The sequence below is a fragment of the Microtus ochrogaster genome, unplaced genomic scaffold, assembly GCF_000317375.1.
Source record: "Microtus ochrogaster isolate Prairie Vole_2 unplaced genomic scaffold, MicOch1.0 UNK31, whole genome shotgun sequence".
Classification (NCBI taxonomy): domain Eukaryota; kingdom Metazoa; phylum Chordata; class Mammalia; order Rodentia; family Cricetidae; genus Microtus; species Microtus ochrogaster.
Genome location: NW_004949129.1, coordinates 215,062 through 235,082, shown reverse-complemented (window position 1 = coordinate 235,082; position 20,021 = coordinate 215,062). Strand labels below are relative to the sequence as shown.

Below are 20,021 nucleotides of genomic sequence, written 5' to 3'. Positions count from 1 at the left end.
ATAGATAGATAGATAGATAGATAGATAGATGATAGATAGATAGATAGATAGATAGATAGATAGATAGATAGATAGATAGATAGATGATAGATAGAGTGAGCTATGCTGAGAGATGAAGAGGTAGATGAATGAAGGGGTGGGAAAGGGGGGAAGGAAGTGGAAGGACACCTAGGACACCTGGAAGAAAGGTCGGAAAACTGAAGGGGCAGCCCACTCTGCTCACCTTGGACTCATAGTGTTGCTCAATGTCCTGGCGGTTCTTGGAAATGAGCTGCTCGTACTCCTCACGCATATCATTGAGGACCTGGGTGAGATCCGTGCTAGGGGCAACATTTATCTCCACACTAACATCGCCATCATTCTGACCCGTCAGCTGCTTCATCTCCTGCCGGGGAAGAAGAGGACATGAGGTTGGAGTGCACCCTGCCCTGCCATTTTTCAACCCTCTCCCACAAATCCTCTCAGAATGCAAAAGAAGAACCCTGCTGCGAAATCAGAGCACTACTGCCTCTTCAGGCCATGCTGGAGAGAGATGGGAGTGTCCCCTTCCAGAGCGAAGAACAGAGAGCTCTCAATGCCCCACAGCACCCCCCTGCTAGCTCCACCCTTCTGCTCCTCCCTGTACCCACGAAGCTACAGGCACAGCAACCTACCTCCCGGTGGTTCTTCTTAACCGCCTTCAGCTCATCGTCCAGAGTATCAATCTGTATCTCCAGGTCAGACTTCTCCATCTTCAGACTATCCAACACCTTCTGCAGGCCATTAATATCAGCCTCCACCCCTTGCCGTAGGGTCTGCTCCATCTCAAACCTGCAGGCCAGCCATGGGTAGAGAATGATCAAGAGGGTACCAGATCCTACAGGGACCTCCGGAGCTCTGCAAATTAGGGATGAGGGGGAGAAAACAACAGTATAGGGAGAAGAAATAGAACAAGACTCACTTAACTCTGAAGTCATCCATGGTCATGCGAGTGTTGTCCATGTCCAGGAGTGCTCTGTTGTTCCTGGTTGTGAGGTCCACAATCTGAAAGAGAATGTTGCATGAATAAACCATGCTCCCTTGATATGACCAGCTTCAAGGGGAGGAAGAGGCTAGACATAGCCAGCAGAGGGGATAATCGCATCCAAGGTGTTCGTTCAGGAAGCAAGGGGTCCATCAGTTTGTGTATTGTATGGCACCCACACGGTCTTTCACAAATGTGCCCAGTGTGTTCTTGAATCATTCAGCAAATATTTGAAGGTCTTCTGCAAAGACAGTGTAGGAACTAGGACAAATCCCAAAGGAGCCCACTATCACCATTGACCACAGAGTCCAAATTATCCCCAAAAGAGTCATGAAGAGAAAAGGTGGCTTTGGCCATCCAGGGAAACCAGGAAATATGTTGGAAAGGAGATGACAATTGAACTAGATCCTGAAGGGTAGCTAAGATTGCAGGGGAGTAGATGGATGGAAGAGATTTGCTGCTGCTGGAGAAAGAGTACGTTCAGAAATACAAGGATGAAAGAGCAGTAAGGAGCCCAACCGTGGACTCCTGTAGGGTGGAGACTGAGCATAAGCTACGTCTATGGCTGCTCAGTGCGACACAGAGGGTAGCCACCCATTTAAGTTAGTGGATGAAGAAGTGGGTGTGCAGATGTTTGGATGAATGGATGGATGGATGGATGGATGGATGGATGGATGGATGGATGGATGAATGGATGGATGGATGGATGGATATCATTCTCACAACCAGCAATTCTCTCCATCACTGATCAACCAGCCTGCATACCTGAGACCTAAGGACCAGAAAAGATTAAGAAGGACTCCTCAGAGCCCAAGACAAATGAGAAATGGAAGATAAGCCTGACTCAAAACCAAGTCAAAGAAAGCTCCAATCAGGTTCCAGTCTCGGTTAGTTCAAACTTCCTCCCTGCTCTGCCCAAACTCAAAATGAAATACCAGAGTTCAAATCCAAGTCCAAGCCCCTAAGACCTTAGCAACCAAACACAAGTTTGCTTGCAATGAAAGTGTGGCTTCTAAAGGGTGACTGATTCCCTGGCATGGCTTTGCTTGGACTTTAGCATCTTACCTTGTCTTGAGAGAGGTCGAGAAAGGGAAGGAAGGAAGGAGAGACAGAGATTTCATCTGTGTACGTACCCTGTCCTTCAAGTCTTCGATAGTGTCGTAGAAATGAGAGTAGTCCTTCTGGAAGATTCTGGACCCCTTCTTTGAATACCATTCCTGGATCTGTTTCTCCAGGGAGGTGTTGGCCTCCTCCAGTTCCTGTACTTTATCCATGTAGGAGGCCAGACGGGAATTGAGGTTCTGCATGACGACCTTCTCATTGGTATTCAGAATACCACCTTCACCACCTCCAGAGCCACCACCAAAGCCACCACCAAAGCCACCACCAAGGGCACCTCCGGAGCCACCACCAAAGCCACTTCCATAGCCACCACCAAAGCCACCACCAAAGCCACCTCCAGAACCACCACCGAAGCCACCTCCAGAACCACCACCAAAGCCACCACCAAAGCCACCACCAAAGCCCTTAGAACCTCCCCCAAACATACTGCAGGAACTCCCTGCACTAAAGCCCCCTCCAGATCCTCCACCATAGCTGGAGCCAAAACTGCCACCACCTCCACTGCCATAGGCCGAAAGGCCACCTCCACCAAAGCCACTGGAAGAGCTAAAGCGGCCCCCTCCTCCACCAGCCCTGGAGGAGCGATTGAACGAAGACCGCATGCTGCCTCCACTGCCCCCTTTGCTTCCTCCACCGCCGCAGCCACTGCCGCTGCTGCTGTTGCGACTCCAGAACGATGAGGAGATCTGTCTGCAACTCATGATGCTGCCTGCCAGAGTACGTAGGCAGGAAACGGTCTCGAGGTTGCTGGGTACTGAGCCATCTCTGGAGCTGCCTACTTATAGCCCCTGCTAAAGGTGGCACACCTGGGTGTGCCCTCACTCTGTGCCAACTTCCCCCCACCAACAGACTCAGAGAAGGTCTAGGGTATGGGAGCAGCAGGGAAGCCCCAGGCTCTGCGTCCCTTGGTGACTGCCCGTCAGCAGCCCAGCCTCTCTCCATTGTGTGGGGTAATTTGATGATATTAGGCTGTCAAGGGCACTATAAATCAACCCTGTTGCTGAGGGGGTGACCTATATCCTACAGTCTGGTGTCTGGCTGACCTTGACAACAGGTCTAAGACCCAGCCGTCTCAGTTTCTAAGATCAAAATTCACGGTTGATGGTCACTGTCTAAACTCACTCTGCCCATACCCGGTGGTCATCACCGTGGGTTGAGCTGCAACCCTGGTACAGAAGTTACTGTGAAGGCTAGGAAAAGTGCAGACCCTGGTCACAGGGAGATGCCAGGATGAGCGGAAAGCCAGCACCTGCCCTAGTGAAGCCCCTATCAGATAGGAAACCCAGTTGTCAGCATCCTTTAGGCTGACAGGAGAAACAGGGCTCTGCTCTTAGGACATGCCTGTTTGTTGAGACAGTGCTGTGACCGAAAGATGGAGGTGGGTGCACAGCTGTGCCTCCTCCAGGGTTCCAGAACAGCATGTAGTATTCACATGGAAGACTATGAGAAGACAGAAAATCCAATAAACACAGCCCCGTTATTGCTGGGTGACTTTACTGTAAGAGTATGATGGGCCTGGCCTCTCTGACCTCATGTGTGTGTGTGTGTGTGTGTGTGTGTGAGAGAGAGAGAGAGAGAGAGAGAGAGAGAGAGAGAGAGAGACGCATGTGTGTACACATGTGTATCTACACATATGAAAGCCAGAGTTGTCACTTCCCACCTTATTTTTGGAAGCGAGGTCTCTCACTAACCCTGGAGCTCACTGATTCATCAAAACCACCAAGCCACAGGGATCCCTCTCTCTCTGCCTCCCCAGTATTGGTATTGCAGTGCACTGTGTGGGATTACACTGCAATGCCCAGCTTTCTACATAGGTACTGGCAATCAAACTCTGGTCTTGTCCTTGCATGACAAGCACCTTGCCCCCTGAACCATCTCCCTAGCCTCTGAACTGATGTTTTCATAGAGCCCCACTGTGAGAATAGACTTTCCCTTGGTTGGGTGCCTGCCTTACTCTCACCCCGGGGGTGGCAGGATACCAGGATGTGACTCTCTCTTACTCCTGATAGAACCTCATGCTTATTCTGGTCACCAGTGCCAAAAGAGATTGTAAAGAGGCTATGGATTCTGCTGCCAGATCACCGGGGCACAGTCCAGACCCTGCTCCCTGGCTTGCTTTTTCATGTTGAGCCTCTGTTGTCTCCTCCAAAACATGATTTGGCCATCCCAGGAAAGGAGGCATGAGAAAGGCTCAAGAAAGACCAGACTGCTTCTGATCACTCAACCCCTTCAGTCCCCACACACTGCTGCCCTCCCTCGGCCCTGAGAGGTCACTTCAAACAGCCCTTCTTGCTCCTCTCTTGCCCCTTGACCTTTTTTAAAATCTTTAAACCAATGTGTGTGTTCTGATGGGGGAAATGCACCTGCCATGGCACACAAGATGGACGATGACCATGGAGTGGGTTCTCCTTCACACTCACTCCGTTCCTGAGGTTCAAGCTCAGCCCTCCAGGTTTGTGCAACAAGTGCCTTTGACTCTGAGCCATCTTTTCAGACCCCTCAACCTCTTGAGATGCCCTGAGATGATCCTTCTAACATGCATCTCCTCCGATTTCCCTGCACTCTTAGGACAAGATCCACGCTCCTGGTATTCAAGGCCAGTCCCCAGTCTTTGCATCATTGCCCCGTTTCTCCCTATGTGATGCTACCTGGATGACCCTCAAACTCCTGCAGTTCCTTCCCCACTGAAATATTCGTTCATAGCTTCTCTGGTGAGCAAACCTGTGTGCCTCCTCTTCAAGGAAGCCTCCCTAAGCAAACCTGTGTGCCTCTTCTTCCTGAGCACTCCCCCTCTGAACTCCCCCTTAGTCCATCCTTTGCCCAGTTCTGAGCTCCGGCCTTGCATCTTAGGCCCTCTACCACTAGCTGCACCTCCCCACTGCAGCAAGCATCCCTCCCCTCCCTGACCTCAGCAGGGGCTTCTCTAAGCCTGTACCTGCTCATCTTGTACATTCCCCAGTGCCCAGACCCCATGCCTGGTCAAAGTAGATCCCAATAAAACAGGATGAAAGAGAAAGAACAGTCATTTTAGATGGATGCCCAGGGCTGGAAGAAAACTGAAAATAGGAAGAAAGTCCAGTCCATGAGGGTCGACAAGGGCCTGAAGCCTTGGAGGTGTGGCTGAGGGGTTCAAGGGTCTTCCTAGCAAGGGTCTGGAAGAGGGTCTCTGGGTGGTAGGAATGTAAAGAGTAGCAATTGAGAGATGTTTCTGGGTAGAGCAGTCCAGGCGCTGGGGCAGTAGAATTGCAAGTGGGAGACCAGCCTGGTATACATAGCAAGATGCTGTCACGACAACAGCAAAAACACTGATCACATGATAAGAAGAGCATTTCCTTTTCTATCTGCCATCTCCTGATTCCCAAGGAAAGAAATCGTCATCAGCACTACAGTCCCCTTAGCAGCCTCCACACCTGCCAATCATCCTGGCCAATCAAACCAAGCCTACCTTGGCTGAGAACCTGAAGGCAGCATCGGCATCTGGTTAGACATGCCTGCCTCCTTGCCTTCTGTGAACTACAACTGATACTCATTTCCTCTTTTTCTGTAGTAATATAGAATTTCCTCCACAAATATGCTTGTTAAAGGAAAAGTGAGCTAGTTTACCAAAATGAGTGAAATAATATTTAAATAAGTGGTACAGAATGGGGGGTTTTGTTTGTTGTTTGTTTTTATGTGTTCTGTTTGTTTGGTTTGGTTTTTGTTTTGTTTTTATTTTATTTATTTTTTTGAAACAGGGTTTCTCTGTAGCCTTTGGAGCCTGTCCTAGAACTGCTCTTGTAGACCAGGCTGACCTCAAATTCACAGAGAGCCGCTTGCCTCTGCCTCCTGAGTGCTGGGATTAAAGGCGTGCATCACCACTACCCAGCATAGAATATGTTAACTAAAACAGACAAGTGGGTAGAATTGAATGTTCATAGCATTTTTTTCAAGTTTAACATATAAGAAACTCTTAGACCGAGGCTAGAGTCTGATCACTGTCCCTACTTCTTGATGGTTCTAAACCTCTGCCACACTCCTGCCAGGCTCCCCTGGAAACACCCAAGACCTGTCCTCAATGCCATCCGTGGCCCAGACCCACTCCTTTCTCCCAGCTTTGCCACAGGCACACTGGCATCACCAGTCTCAGAACTTCAGCTGGTGGAAGACAGGTTGGGCCAAGTTGGGGTAGGCAGCTTCAGAGAGAACAGCCCTTCTGTGACTCTAATCTTAGCAAATGCATTCTGTTAGGCTTGGTTTGGCTTGGCTCAGTTTTGTTGTAAGGTCTAATATTGTAGCTGACCTTGAGTTCATGATTCTCATGCTTCAGACTCTGAAGTTCTGGGATTACCGGCATCGACTTGCTTTGCCCTGAAGGTTACACCTATCTGGACCATCCTCTGCCTGAACCCAGGACTCCCCAAGCATCCCCTCCTATCTGAGTTTCCGCAGCCCCTGGATCATCTCTGTATGTGGCTCCATTGTCTCTACCCCTGAGGTGGGGTCCTCCCCACTGAGCCTCCTGGGACAGCACAGTGACGCAGGGCTGGGCCACCATCAGTCTCTCTCTCCTTAACCTTGTGGTCTCGACCTCAATGTCCCCATGCGAAGTCCTCTCTTGCTGAGTTGCCAGGAACACACATACATTGCGAGATGGGGGAACCCCAGTATGAAAACCCAGTTGTCCATGTGTGTATGCATTCTCTCCTCCCCTCATTCTCTCTCCTTCCTATTCTCCCTCCTCCCACTGCCTACCCCCACCTACCTCCTCCCCACATCCTCCTTTCCTATCCTGTCTCCTTCCCCTCACAGCTGGATCTGCTTCCAACCCAAAGAGGAGCCAACCATGCTGGGTAACTCCTGTGAACCAGACACACATTGGTACTACATTTTTGCACCATCTGCCTGGCACGGGAAAGGTTGTCCCAAGGATGAGGAAGTTAACCATCCTGGACCGAGTGAGAGACCTCTTCCTGGCTGTGCAACATGACTCGTTCTTTTACCCTCTTGGGGCTCAGGGTCTGCCCTCTGGATCCTACTGCCCACTCCTCCTGGCAATGAACAAGGACTAGATCTCATGTAGCTCAGGATATCCTACTCCAGGTGGCCATTAAAAAAAAAAAGTCTGTCTCTAGAGTTCATGTCCAGACTGCAGCTAATATTGGAAAATTCAAACACATCTTGGGACATTGTCCTGACAGTTGAATGGCTCTAAGTATGCTTTTTTTCCCCTTGCTCCTGGACCATCTGGATATCCTGCATTCGACCCTCTTGCTTACAATTTGCCCATCCCTTTAGTCAATTGGGCCCCACACCAGCCTCCCAAATACAGTTCCTGCCCTCAGAGCACAGATGGAGCAGAATAAAAGGACTTTGAAGACCAAAGAGACAGAGAAAGGAACCCTAAATGGATTCTATCTGCAAATCTCAGGAAAGCAGGTTCCTCCTGAGGGTATGGAGACTTAAGAGGAGACAAGGCCAGCCTGGCTCTGGCTACAGACACCTCCTGCTTGCCTGTATCCAGCCACCCAGACCTTCTGGTCCCACGTGCTCCCCACCACCGTGTGTCCCTGAGTTCAGGTGGGGCCAGAAGGTCCTGAGTCATCATGAGGCTGGATGCTGGCTGAAGGAACATAAGCGTGACTCACGGCTACTGTCCTGGCTCACAGGCCCACCTCTCCATGAACCACCTATGCATGTGGGCACTTGGGATGATACACAGCTGGAGGTGCCTGCATGTATCTGTCAACAAAGATTCGTTTTTGCTGAATAGTCACCTGCCATCACCCCACCTACTCAGACCCCGCCAGACTGAGATGCCCGGAGTCTAAACCTGGAGTCTTCCATCTATTTAAGGAACATTGCTTCCCCTCACCCCGAAATCAGCTTCCCCGTGGTAAGTTTTGGCTGTATCTTTCCTTGAGCACCTACCAGGTTCTACACATTGCACTAAGAGCTGAGGATAAAATGATGAAGAAGCCCCCATCAGTAAGGCACCTGCCCCACAAGCACAAGAACCTGAGTTCAAATCCCAGGGGAAAAAAAGCTACATTTGGCAGTGTACATCTGTGTCTCCAGTGTTGGGGATGCAGAGGCAAGGGGATTCCTAGCCAAACGGGCTAGACTTGAGAGAGACATTGTATTTAAAAGTGAGTGGGGAGCCACTGAGGAAGAAGCCCAACCTTGGCCTCTGGCCTACACATGCAGGTGCACCCGCACACACATGTGTACTTACATGTGAACACATACACCACACACACACACACACACACACACACACACACCAATGATAAGCAAGCTTTATCTCCTGGAGCAGCCATGGGACAAAGCAGACTCCCCCAGTAAATATAAAACTCACAGGTGAAGCAAATGTTATTGGTAGCCAACTGGGAAGCATACAGTCAAGCCTGCCACGTGGTCAGAGAGATCAGGGGCAGTTATCTGAGAGTCGCCTGAGTGAGGGGTAAACAGAGACCAAACAAGAAGGAGAGATGAAAGTCACCCTGAGAGAGGGACCAAATGCGCTGGTGTGGTAAAGTGATCGCAACTCAGCGAGGCTAAAGGGCATGAGCTTCGTCAAGGAAAGGATTCGGGAAGAGGAAACTGATTACAACTTCATGTGAGGCTTAGATGAGCTACTGGGATGGGCCCAACACACTCTAAGATGTTATCCTGACTCCCACTGACAATGGGCATACTTCTGGACCAGCTGGATGGCTTGGGTGTCGATCATCAGATCATCCTTTCGGTCTACCAGGTCACCACTTCAGATCAAGAGCCTGTGTCAAGTAGGCGTTGCTGAGAACACATAGTCCCTCCCTCAGGAACCTGAAGGCTGGATGTAGCCAGGTTCAAACTATATGGCTTGGAGCCGGGTGATCTCCCTTAGAAGAGAGGATAGGAGAGATGATCTCCATCTGCCTAGCAAAGCTCCATTCTGTGTTCAGAGTAGGCGGAGAAAGTAGCTCCTCCCAAATTATGTTAGAGGGGCGTGGCACTACAGCCCATATCCGGCTAGCCCCAGGACTCTGAGAAGCAACTTTCTTGCTTCCACTAGGCGGTGCTATCGAGTCACTTTTCTGGTCGGCTTCACTGGTGGGAACAGAGCCCAGGTCTCCAGTGGGTGCTGGAGCCTTTTAGCCCTGTGAATAAGAGCTAGTCACCAGTAGAAATCAGTTGTCAGCTCTACTGAATGTGGTAGTGGAAATCGGGAGAGGAGGGTCTCCTTGTGAGACCCCGAAACTGCTGTGATGCCTGCCCACTGCTTAACCATCCCCCAATTCCCAATCTGAGCTTGCATTGCTTATAGCCAAGTGGCCTCAAGCAAGTCTGCCTTTTCCCTGTGTTCCTTCCGAACATCAGTGGCACCAATCCAAACAAGGACAAAGGGTTTCACACCGCACGGTAGAACCTAAGGAACTCATACATCCATGTAAGCGGGTTCCTTCGGAGGATAAACTCAAATATCACAGGGAGGGTAATGACTAGAGACCCACAAGCCATCCATAGCATTCTGGGCTTCCATCTCCACTAGTGAATGAGTGTGTGTGTGTGTGTGTGTGTGTGTGTGTGTGTGTGTGTGTGTTTTGTTCTCTGCCCAGCCCACATGACCCTTCAAGGGTGAACCACCCCCTCTATTCTGTGTCACACTTGACAGGAAACTCATTGTCATGACGGGTGTCCTGATATCTGGGACTCAACATCCATTTAGATCTCATGAAGTCCCTTTCCACTTGGTTCCCACCATCCAAGGGCCTGAGAACCATCCTTTCCCCATCTCTGAAACAGCTCTCTCGCCTTTCCTCCTCCCTAAGGTACCAATCCTGCAGCTCCAGGACACACACTTTCAGATGAGACACACCCCAGCTCAGCCCTGCAGGGATCCAAGACTCAGACCAAAAGTTATCAGAAGCTTCAGTCACAGGCCAATCGTGACTTGCCTGGTATTTGTAGGTAAGGACAACAGACGCCAACAACCCTTCATTCCTTTTCTTAGTAATGCCTCCTCTTGAACTACTATACACCATGCTCAGCTCATTGGCTCCATGAAAACATGTAATTCATTAGCACTGTGTAGTAAAGGTTTTTGTTCTCCATCTTATGGAAAAGGAATGCAGATTCAGTATCCTGACCCGATTCTCCCAGGCTGGTGGGAACCCAGGATTCAAGCATAGCATTATCAGGTCTAAGGTTTTCACTCCCTGGTCCATGATGTCTTTTGTCATCCCCACCCCCACGTTCAACTCTACCCAGCCAGATGAACAAGCTATTGAAATGGATATAGAGCTGGTGACTCTTTCCCTAGCCAGGAGCGGTGAGCCCTCCCCACCCCTGGCATCTCTGTCACGTACCCAGATGATGCTCCTCCCTCTCCTACTCCTCAGTCAGCCATAAAAGAAAGCAAAAGTCGCTCATCTACCAAGGGGAGGCTCCTCACCACGGAGCCGTGTCTGGTCTTAAACTCACAGTGGTCCTTCTGGACCCACCTTCCTGTGCCTGGTTACATGTGTGACTCATCAGACTCAAGTCAGCTGGAGCTTACAGTGTACTTACTCCTTAGATTTGTATATCAACCACAAGATACAGGGTCCATCATTCTTATTGTACATGAGGAAACTGAGAGCCAGGCTCCCCAAAGTCACTAATCCAGAGCAGGACTAAGGTTAGAAACCAGCTGGCCTATTCTGGAAGCCTCTGGAAATGCCCTTGTCATGAATGGTACCCAGCATGCTAACACAGCTGTGCCTTGAGCCACTCTAGGCACTATGCTGAACAATGTTTTTACCGGTTGTGCATCCCCAAAACCAGGAGACAGGACTATCATTATCCCCATTTTACAGATATAGAAACTGAGGCTTGGAGAGGGTCATCAATTTCCTCTAAATCAGTAGTTCTCAACCTGTGAGTCAAGACTTCTACGGGGGGGTTAACTGACCCTTCCACAAGGGTCACATATCAGATATCTGCAATTCATAACAGTAGCAAAATTATAATTATGAGAATAACTTTATGGTTGGGGGTCACCTCACCATAAGGAACTACCCGAAAGAGTCGCAGCATTAGGAAGGCTGAGAACCACCTCTCTAAATTAAATAAGAATAGACTCAATTCTAGACAGTCTCAGATCAGGGAGCTAAGACCACCAACAAAGCATGAGCCCTTATCTTGGATTCAGAGTTTTAGGGGACTAGCGAACGCCTTAGTATTGCACACAAAAATGTCTACTTATTTGGAGACAGGATATACAAAGAAAAGTTGTAAGTAACAAATACAGAGTTATTTTAAAGGATCACAGAATCATTAAGAATCCTTAACCCAAGGCCAGTAAGATGGATCAGCAAGGGAGAAGTACTACGTGAGTTCAATCCCCGAACCCACCATGGAAGGAGAGAGTCAACTCCACAAAGTTGTTCTCCAGCCTCCTCAAACACATACTACACTGCGCATCTGCCCTCACACACATACTGTGACCGCACAGTGATGATGGTGACAATAATAAGCTTATCATTTTATTGTAAAGACCCTTCACCTAGTATACTGTCTGGCACCTAAAGGCATTCCACATCTGGTAAATGCATGGACAATTGAATGAATGGGGAAATACGCCTCTGCCCTAAGAGATCTCATGGCCTGGCACACACAGCCATCTATATCTTCTGATGGTGAGAGCCAGCCTGGGACCCGAGCCAAGCCCGCCCCCAGGGCCCTTTCTCCCAGTCCCAGAGGCCAGAGCCAGGTGCTCGCCTGAGCTCCAAGGCAACGCTTCCCACATTTCTCCCACCCCCACTTCTGACAATGACCAGGGAGACAGTGATTGTGCAACTCAGAGAAAGAAACTTTATTGATTGCCAGCAGGGACGCGGGTCAAGTAAAGGGCGAAGTGCGTGGGGACAGTAGAGGGGCTCTTTCAGCAGTATCTGCGTCCACACAGAAGCCTCCTATGCCTGAGTTGTGCTTAGCAGCCTTAGTTCTTGGTACGCAGGACCTGCTCGTGGCTGGAGACCACCTTGCCATCGTGCACATCCATGACCTTGGTGCGGATCTGGCGGTTGGTGGAGGTCACTGGGGAATGCGAGAGAGAAGGCGTTAGTGGAGGTGGACAGGAGTGTTCTGAAGCCAAGAAGCTGAGGAGTGAACTGTCTCCTGATGCCCTCTGTCCTGATTGCCACCTCACACACTGCTGCTAGGGCACCTTGTAGTCATGGACAGTCTGTGTCCTCAGACTGGAGCACTCAACTGGTGCTGTTCAACTAAACCCAAAAGCTTTAGAAGGTCCAACTAAACCCAAATGCATTAGATGGGCTATGTAGGGCGCTGTCCGTGGTGCTGATTTCCATTACTGTCGTCTACCCAGACACCCATTCCAGGAACAAGTTGAAGGTCACCAGTCCTCGCCCTGAAATGGCTGTTTCTATCTGAAGAGACTCATAGGAGATACTGAGTAAGAACACTTAGCTTAACCCCCAAGAAGGTCTTAATCTAAGTCCTAGATCTGCTGGAAGATCTAAAGGTATTTGAGAGCTCAGGCATGACGGGAAGGAAAGTCTTACCGTCTCTGGATGACTGAGAACCAGAGGAGAACTGGGAGGATGAGGAGAACTGGGTGGATGAGGAGAGGCTGCAAAGACAGAATAGGGCACGGCGTTAGACATACGGGGGACATTTGTGAAGAGAAGGGGCATGGACTAGAGGGTGGCCAGAGACTCACTGGGCATCCTCGCCCTCCAGCAGGCGACGGTAAGTGGCGATCTCCTGCTCCAGGCGTGTCTTCACATCCAGCAGGATCTTGTACTCCTGATTCTGCTGCTCCATCTCGCAGCGCAGCTGAGCCAGCTGCTCCTCCACGCTGCTGATCATTTCCTGAATCTGGGACAGTTGCATGCAGTAACGGCCTTTGGTCTCCTCCAGGTTATTCTCCAGGGATGCTTTCTGTGAAAGAGAGAAATGGGGTGGTGGATCATTGAGAATGGCCATGCCCCTTCAGGAAGTCCAAGGCCAACCAATGCACGCAGCTGCATTCCTACCATGCTGAGCTGGGACTGCAACTCGATCTCCAGGTTCTGCATGGTGCGTCGGAGCTCAGAAATCTCGCTCTTGCCGCTCTGCACCAGCTCGCTGTTGGTGGCCACCTCACGGTTCAGTTCCTCTGTCTGTGAAAAAGAGAACACCGTTCACACCAGAAAATCCTGGAAAGCATGTGGTCTATACACCTTCCTCTCCAAATGGCACCCACCTTGGTGAAGAACCATTCCTCGGCATCCTTGCGGTTCTTCTCAGCCATCTTCTCGTACTGGTCACGCATCTCATTCAGGATGCGACTCAGGTCCACACCGGGTGCCGCGTCCATCTCCACGTTGACGTCTCCACCCACCTGGCCTCTCATGGAGGCCATCTCCTGCAGAGGCAGAAAAGGTCCCATAGTCAGAAGCCTCACAGCTGACAGGGCTTTCTAACAAGAGGTGCCCTGTCCTGAACACTGCTTCCCCATCTGCCTTTCTATTGCTTCCCTCCATTCACCCTTTTAAGCTGGCTTTTCTGTTTGGCTCTCACCTCCTCGTGGTTCTTCTTCAGGTAGGCCAGCTCTTCCTTGAGGCTCTCAATCTGCATCTCCAGGTCGGCTCTGGCCAGGGTCAGCTCATCCAGCACTCGGCGCAGGCCATTGATGTCGGCCTCCACACTCATGCGCAGGTTCAGCTCTGTCTCGTACCTAGAATGATCCGAGAGAAAAGGAATGAGCTATCCATCCCAGCCACACTGAAAGCTTTGTTCTCTTCCTGTGGGTATTATTCCCAGGGTTGGCACCCAGGGCTGTTGTGGAGAGCCAGTATTAGACACAGTGCCCATTGATTGCTTAGGTCTGAACATTCCTAGGGTCCAGGGAGTAAAAATCACCAGGAGGCATTCATCTGAAAGAGGCACTTCCAGCTGCAGTCAATAAGACCCGAGGCCTCCAAATATGACAGCCTATTGCATTTTAAGGGCAGGTGAAGGGGGTGTGGAGCACCTCTCCCTAAAATGATAGCTCTTACACCTGGCTGTGGATCAGAATCACCTAGGTTACAAATAACTGAACTCCCAGGGTGGAGCCCAACAGTCTTGTATTTTTACAAGCACCCCAAGGGGTTCTCCTGGCACAATTCAACGCTGGTAGAAAGCACGGCTCCAAAATGCCCCACCCTACAGACACTGGAAGCTCTGAGCCACCACACTAAAAACTCACTTGGTGCGGAAGTCATCAGCGGCCAGCCGGGCATTGTCGATCTGCAGGAGGACATTGGCATTGTCCACAGTGGCTGCAAGGATCTGTAGAATGGAAAGGCCGTGGGTTAATTGTTAAAGAGATGTAGGCAGATGTCACTGCAGCCTGAGCCGGTCCTTCTCTCTTGCCCTTGCTTGAGTTCTGTTCTTCTCACCCCATGAGTTTTTCTTCACCACAGCAGCCTGAGAGACAGCCCCGCATAGTCATTTTCAACCCAGGAATTCAACTCCTGGTCAACAGACTCAAAAGCTGGAAAGTTCAGGTCTTATTGCTATCACTCGCCTGTAAAACCTAAGATGGGTCTTGGCGTTCCAAAGCCCCCTAGGGCTCACTAAACACCCACACCCTCCATCTTCCAGAACCTCGTCTCCATACAGAGCAGCCCTATCAGCCGTCTGCACACACACACACACACACACACACACACACACACACATTCCTTTCTAAGCCCAAGGGGCATAAACCTCAGGTGGGACTTTCCCAAGAGACAAAACCCAACTTGCCCAGGGGATTAGAAAAAAAAGGAAACCAGAGAAGAAAAGAAGACAGATGGATCCATAAGCCTGGCCGGGGTTCCTGCCAGAGACTTGTCTAATTTCCGGAATTTATGTGAGACACTAGAGCCAAGTTTAACAGGAGAGGGAAGAAGGGTTCTGAAGCACAAGCCCACCAGGATCTCTCTGGTTCCAGGGTAAACATATGGGTCACGATTAGCTGTGGCTGTGGGTTTTCTATGTCTGCCTGGCTATAGAGAAAGACCAGCTGGTGTTCATGGGTGGCGGCAACCTCAGCCCAGACTAACGAGCTAATGAGTAGTTTGGGTGTCTAGCTTGGTGGGTCCCGTTACAGCCTCCCTCCTCCCTTCTGCTGGAGAGATAACTGCCTTCTATAGTAGAAGGCGGGCCCCTGGCACTCTAGTCTCTGCTCTGCTCCTCCTCTGTGTGATCTTTAGCAAGTCACAGCCCTCTCAATGGTTCAACTTCTTCCTCTGCAAAATGTTAAGGGCTAGAACCATTGGTCTCATGGGAGCTAAAATGGGAGCTTAGAAAAATGTTGGAAAAGGCAGGAAGGGACACCATCTTCTCACTGACCACACTAATGGGGATGTTCAGGACCTCAGAGAGGGATCTGGGACTAGAAGCTGTCCTGTCTAGGAGTCTAAAGATGATCTGAAGCATTGGAGGAAACTTGAATGGCAGGTCCTGCTGCCCAGTTGACCCACCTTGCTCCTCAGGTCCTCGATGGTCTTGAAGAAGGGGCTGTAGTCTTTGATCTCAGCAGGCCGCTGCCTCTGGTACCAGTCACGGATCTTCACCTCCAGGTCAGTGTTGGCCTCCTCCAGGGCACGCACCTTGTCCAGGTAGCTGGCCAGACGGTCATTGAGGTTCTGCATGGTCACTTTCTCACTGCCCACCAGGAGACCATCACCACCGCCAAAACCACCACCAATGCCACCACCAATGCCACCACCAAAGCCACCACCAAAACCACCACCAAGGGCACCACCGAAGCCACCACCAAAGCCACCACCGAAACCACGACCAAAACCACTACCAAGGCCTTCCCCAAAGCTGCTGCTGCTGCTGAAGCCCCCACCATAGCTGCTTCCCATGCCACAGGCTCCCCCAGAGGAGAAGCGAGAGGAGCTGACTGTCAGGCCCCCATAGGTGCTGGGAGCCCGGCAGGATCCTCCAGTCAGGACGGAGGAGATGCGGCTAGAGCCACCACCGATGCCACAGGAGCCCTTCATGGAGCTGGAGGAGGTGAACTGGCGGCTGCAGGTGGCCATGTTGTCGAGGAAGATGAGAGAGCGAGCAAGTCAGCGAGCGGAGAGAGGAGAATGCTGCTCAGGTACGTTAGAAACGGATGACAGGGCTTTATAGTCATGAGTAGGGGGCGGGCCTGGCGTTTTCCATTCCCCTTGGCTTTCATCACTCACGGGCCAGCGCCAACTCCCCATCAGATCCCTCCTCTCCTCCGCCTCATCACGTCTGTCATATTTTACTGGAAACTCATTGTTTGAAGTGTTTTGGGCTTTCTCGTCCCGCCAGGCATGATTCATCAGGGGAGGGGTGGGCCTGCAGGCTATATTTTCCCATGAGGCCCTGGGAGTCACAGCACTCAGGAACCCACACTCTGGGCTCAGGTAGGATGACAGAGTAGGGCCTTACCACACGGTAAACCTGCTGACCTGTCAGTTCCCATTAAATGGGGTGGGGGTCCTTTTTACCACACGTGGAGGACGCCCACCATAGCCGGAAGTGGGGATTTAGCTGCAGGTACTCCAGCATGGCCACCCTCAGCACTACCTGCTAAGGACAAGTCATCCTTAAGAGGTTCTCACTGCCTCAACCACCCAGGTGGCTCAGACTCGAGACAGTTCCCCTCAGTCCTGGGTACAGACCCTAATATCCACCGCACACCTGCACAAAGACCTGCGACATTAGCTACTCAGTCACCAAAGGTCTCACAGACACAGCCAAAGACATTGAGAAAGAGCCTGGACATGATGCTTCTCGGAGCCTCAGTTTGCTCTTCTGAAAAATGGGAGCAAAAGACACCCACCCACTGCTTCTACTACAGACAGGTCTAGAAGTCCAACAGGACAATGATGTTGAAGACTTTTGTCACCTTTGTGTGGCATGGAGTCTGGCCAGAGGGTTAGAGCGTATTTTGGTCTCAAAGTATGTGAGGCTACATACATGCCTGGGAGAAGCCAAACTTTTTTGTTTCCAGCCCCAGATATCCCCTCAGATGCCAGGATAGCTGAGGTGGGAGACAGACAATCAACTCAGTCACCTGCACTTGCTCCCCCATGGAGTTCACCCAAGACATGTATCAAGGAGGGATTCAGGCCCCTGGAAATGAGGCCGGACTGAGCCAAGGGCATGGCCAAAGTGGACATGAGGGTTCCCTGACTCCTGAGTTCCTGAGGGCCAGCAGACATCAGCTAGTTCTGCTTCAGAGGTTTGTATATCCAGCTTCAGTTATCCCGTATCGAACATGCTTGAGAAACTCCCAGAACACCCACTTCCTGCCCCCACACCCTCCTGCCAGCCCCTCAGTCCCATGGACCCCAGCAGGCATGTTGGGAGGAATGTGGTCGTGTCTGGGACTGCCTGGCATGTCCTATCTTCCCCGACAGGCCCCAACAGCCCCTGCTGAGGCTCTTACACTGGTGTTAGTATCATCTACTCCCAGAAGGGAAGCAGCGCCTCAGACAGCCAACCCCACCTGACCCTGCCCGCCACCAAAGCAGAAGTCAACACCCTCCCCACCACAGGGCTTAAGAGCTCAGGAGACAATGCTAAGGCAGGCTATTGAGGCTAAGGGCTCCCCCAAATCTGCCGCTCTAAGGACTAGCGAGGATATGAGTAACCTGCGGCCCCACCCGGCTCCACCCACCCCTGACAGACACTTCTAATCTCCTTCCAGAGAATATTCTCCACAAGCCTGACCCAGCCCTTCAATTTCCCCAGCATGAGGCAGAGGGGATTTGGACCGAGGAACAGATACTTCTATTAGAAACTGTTGCTGTCGAGTGGGGTAAGAGGTAGGGGGGTCTCCTTCCTGGAGAAAAAGGCAGAATTCAGGGAGATCCATGAAGAAGAGCTGGGTGCAGAGTTCAACCCCAGCTTCTTTAGTGACCTAACACCCTCGACCAAGAAAAGCCCTGTGTCCCCTGTCAGTTGTGGGACCCCAAGGAGCCTCCCTCCCAGTGCTCCTCTGCCACCACCCTACCTCTCCCCTCCTCTTCTTCCTCTGCCCCTCTACTCCTCCAGTTCCTCCTCCTCTGATCTTCATCTTTACCCTGCACTTCCTCCCCTCCCACCCTGCTCCTCCATCTTATACAAGGGGAACACAAACATAAAGATACAAGGGAATAAATGTCGGATAAACACACACAGTCTAAGGGAAGACCCTTACTAGCCCCCCCCCCCGCGCCGACTCTGGTCCCCCAGGTAAAATGCAGCAAGGTCAACAGACACAGACCCCACAGACAAGGAGCTGATTAAGGCCCAGCCAGTTGGGGAATAGGAAGGTGACAGCACTCTCCCATCCCCATGGTGCTGATGGTAACATTTTCAGGACATGCATTCTCTGAGGCATCGAAGGTTAATGAGTTAGAATGGGTATCAGATTCCTCCTGAGACCTGGCGGACCCCTACCTCCTAGAAGCATGTTCTGTGTGAGCACCATATCTGCCCCTCCCTCCAGTCTGCCCCGGGAACAGGGAAGAAAGGAGGGGCCTGGGCAGTCAGCACTATGTGGTTAGTGAGTCTCCTACACTTCCCTGAGGTGGGGAGACCATGCCAATCTAAACAGGTGAAAGGCCTGGGCCAGGCAACCCCCACACTGCCTCATTGTGTGCGGAGGCCAGGGTGGAGCTAAGGGGTTGCATCTTCAGGGAGGAGGAGTCGGGGCTGTGGAGAGTGGCATAAGCCTTGCTCCAGGAGCCCACAGTATAGTGAGAGAGATACGGGAAGAGACTGTCCCTGCCCTTGGAAGTCTTTGGCCTGTAAGAAAGAGAAAAGGCCTTTCAAGGTGCAAGCCTGAGAGAACTAAGGACTGCCTGACTCTCACAAGTGCCTGTCCCAAGTCCTCACAGATTCAGCAACTTCAACAATGCAAGCCTATTCCCCCAGGTCTGGAAGCCAAGTAACCCCAGAGAAGATGGAGGGGCCACACTACCTCTATGATCTAGGGAAGGATCCTTCCAGTCAGTCCTCCACCAGCTTCTGGCTTCTCCTGGAGTCCCTGGGTTTGCGGCAACAAAACTCCAATCTCTCCTTTTTCTCCCCACAGCTTTACTGCGCACCTGATCATCTTGATCTGTCTCTTACAGTTGTGCTTATTGGATCTAGTGCCCCCCTAGTCCAGTGTGACGTCATCTCAGTCCTTACCTAATCTGTCCCTCAGAGATCCTACTTTGGAAGGACACTACGTAAACCCTCTCCACCGTGTTAGCAGACTGGGTGCTGGTAGCCAGCTGTGGAGGAGGCAGGGGAAACGTGGGGAGATAATTATGATAAGAGGTGGGTGGAGCCAGTCTGGAGGTTTCTGGAGAAAGCAGCTTTGTTAGTGTTAGAGTGCTGGGGCCAGGCCAGCAGGGAGACCAGGCTTCTCAGCACTGCTAGAGGCTTTCACTACCTGCCTCCCACCCTTCAGCCCTCAGAGCAGTTTTTATTTTGTTTTTGGTTTTGCTTTTATTTTTAATTTTGTTTTTGAGTTGGCTTTTTTGTTGTTTGTTCATTGTTTTTCTTTTGTTTTTGCTTTATTTGAGACACTCGCTGTGTAGCCCAGGTTGACCCCAAATTTGTCATTTCTGCCTCTACTGCTTACATGCCAGTACTGGTATTATAATCCCTTGTCACCATGCCTGGCTATTTTTAATTTTTTATTGTAAAATAATTTTAGATTCTTAGAAGTTTTCAAAAAAAAGAAAAATTGGTCAGGCTTGGTGGTGCACGCCTGTAGTTCTAATTCTTGGGAGGTGGAGGCAAGGGATTCATCCTCAAGGTCAGCCACATGGCAAATTTGAGGCCAGCCTGGGTTACATAAGACTCTGTCTCTTTAACAACAATAATAATAAATTTTAAAATTGCAAAAAAAGAATCCAGAGAATGCATTCGTACCCTTCAGCCAGTTTCCCTCAGTGTG

The 20,021-nt window shown here is 50.8% G+C and overlaps 2 protein-coding genes across 4 annotated transcripts in view; both read right to left on the bottom strand.

Moving 5' to 3' along the window:
- Nucleotides 1–2,826, bottom strand: part of Krt9 (keratin 9) — a 31,642-nt gene extending 28,816 nt beyond the window's left edge. Inside the window, exons 1-4 of the mRNA XM_005368372.1 lie at nt 2,137–2,826; nt 941–1,023; nt 654–810; nt 224–385 (exon numbers count right to left, since the gene is read on the bottom strand). Coding sequence (XP_005368429.1) covers nt 224–385; nt 654–810; nt 941–1,023; nt 2,137–2,826 — 1,092 coding nt within the window. The remainder of the gene's footprint in view (nt 1–223; nt 386–653; nt 811–940; nt 1,024–2,136) is intronic.
- Nucleotides 2,827–11,915: 9,089 nt separating this feature from the next.
- LOC101987380 (keratin, type I cytoskeletal 14) lies at nt 11,916–16,152 on the bottom strand. Of its 3 annotated transcripts, XM_005368212.2 has the most exons (9): nt 15,986–16,152; nt 15,583–15,859; nt 14,322–14,404; nt 13,652–13,808; nt 13,335–13,496; nt 13,126–13,251; nt 12,810–13,030; nt 12,652–12,719; nt 11,916–12,163 (listed from the first exon to the last, which is right to left on the bottom strand). In XM_005368212.2, the coding sequence occupies exons 1-9, from the start codon at nt 16,147–16,149 to the stop codon at nt 12,066–12,068; spliced, it is 1,356 nt and encodes a 451-aa protein (XP_005368269.1). In that variant the 5' UTR covers nt 16,150–16,152; the 3' UTR covers nt 11,916–12,065. The 3 variants fall into 3 exon arrangements, with proteins under 3 accessions (XP_005368269.1, XP_005368268.1, XP_026645678.1); XM_005368211.1 differs by having other exon boundaries at nt 15,583–16,149; XM_026789877.1 differs by lacking the exon at nt 13,335–13,496 and having other exon boundaries at nt 13,126–13,230; nt 15,583–16,149.
- Between the last annotated feature and the right edge of the window lie 3,869 nt (nt 16,153–20,021).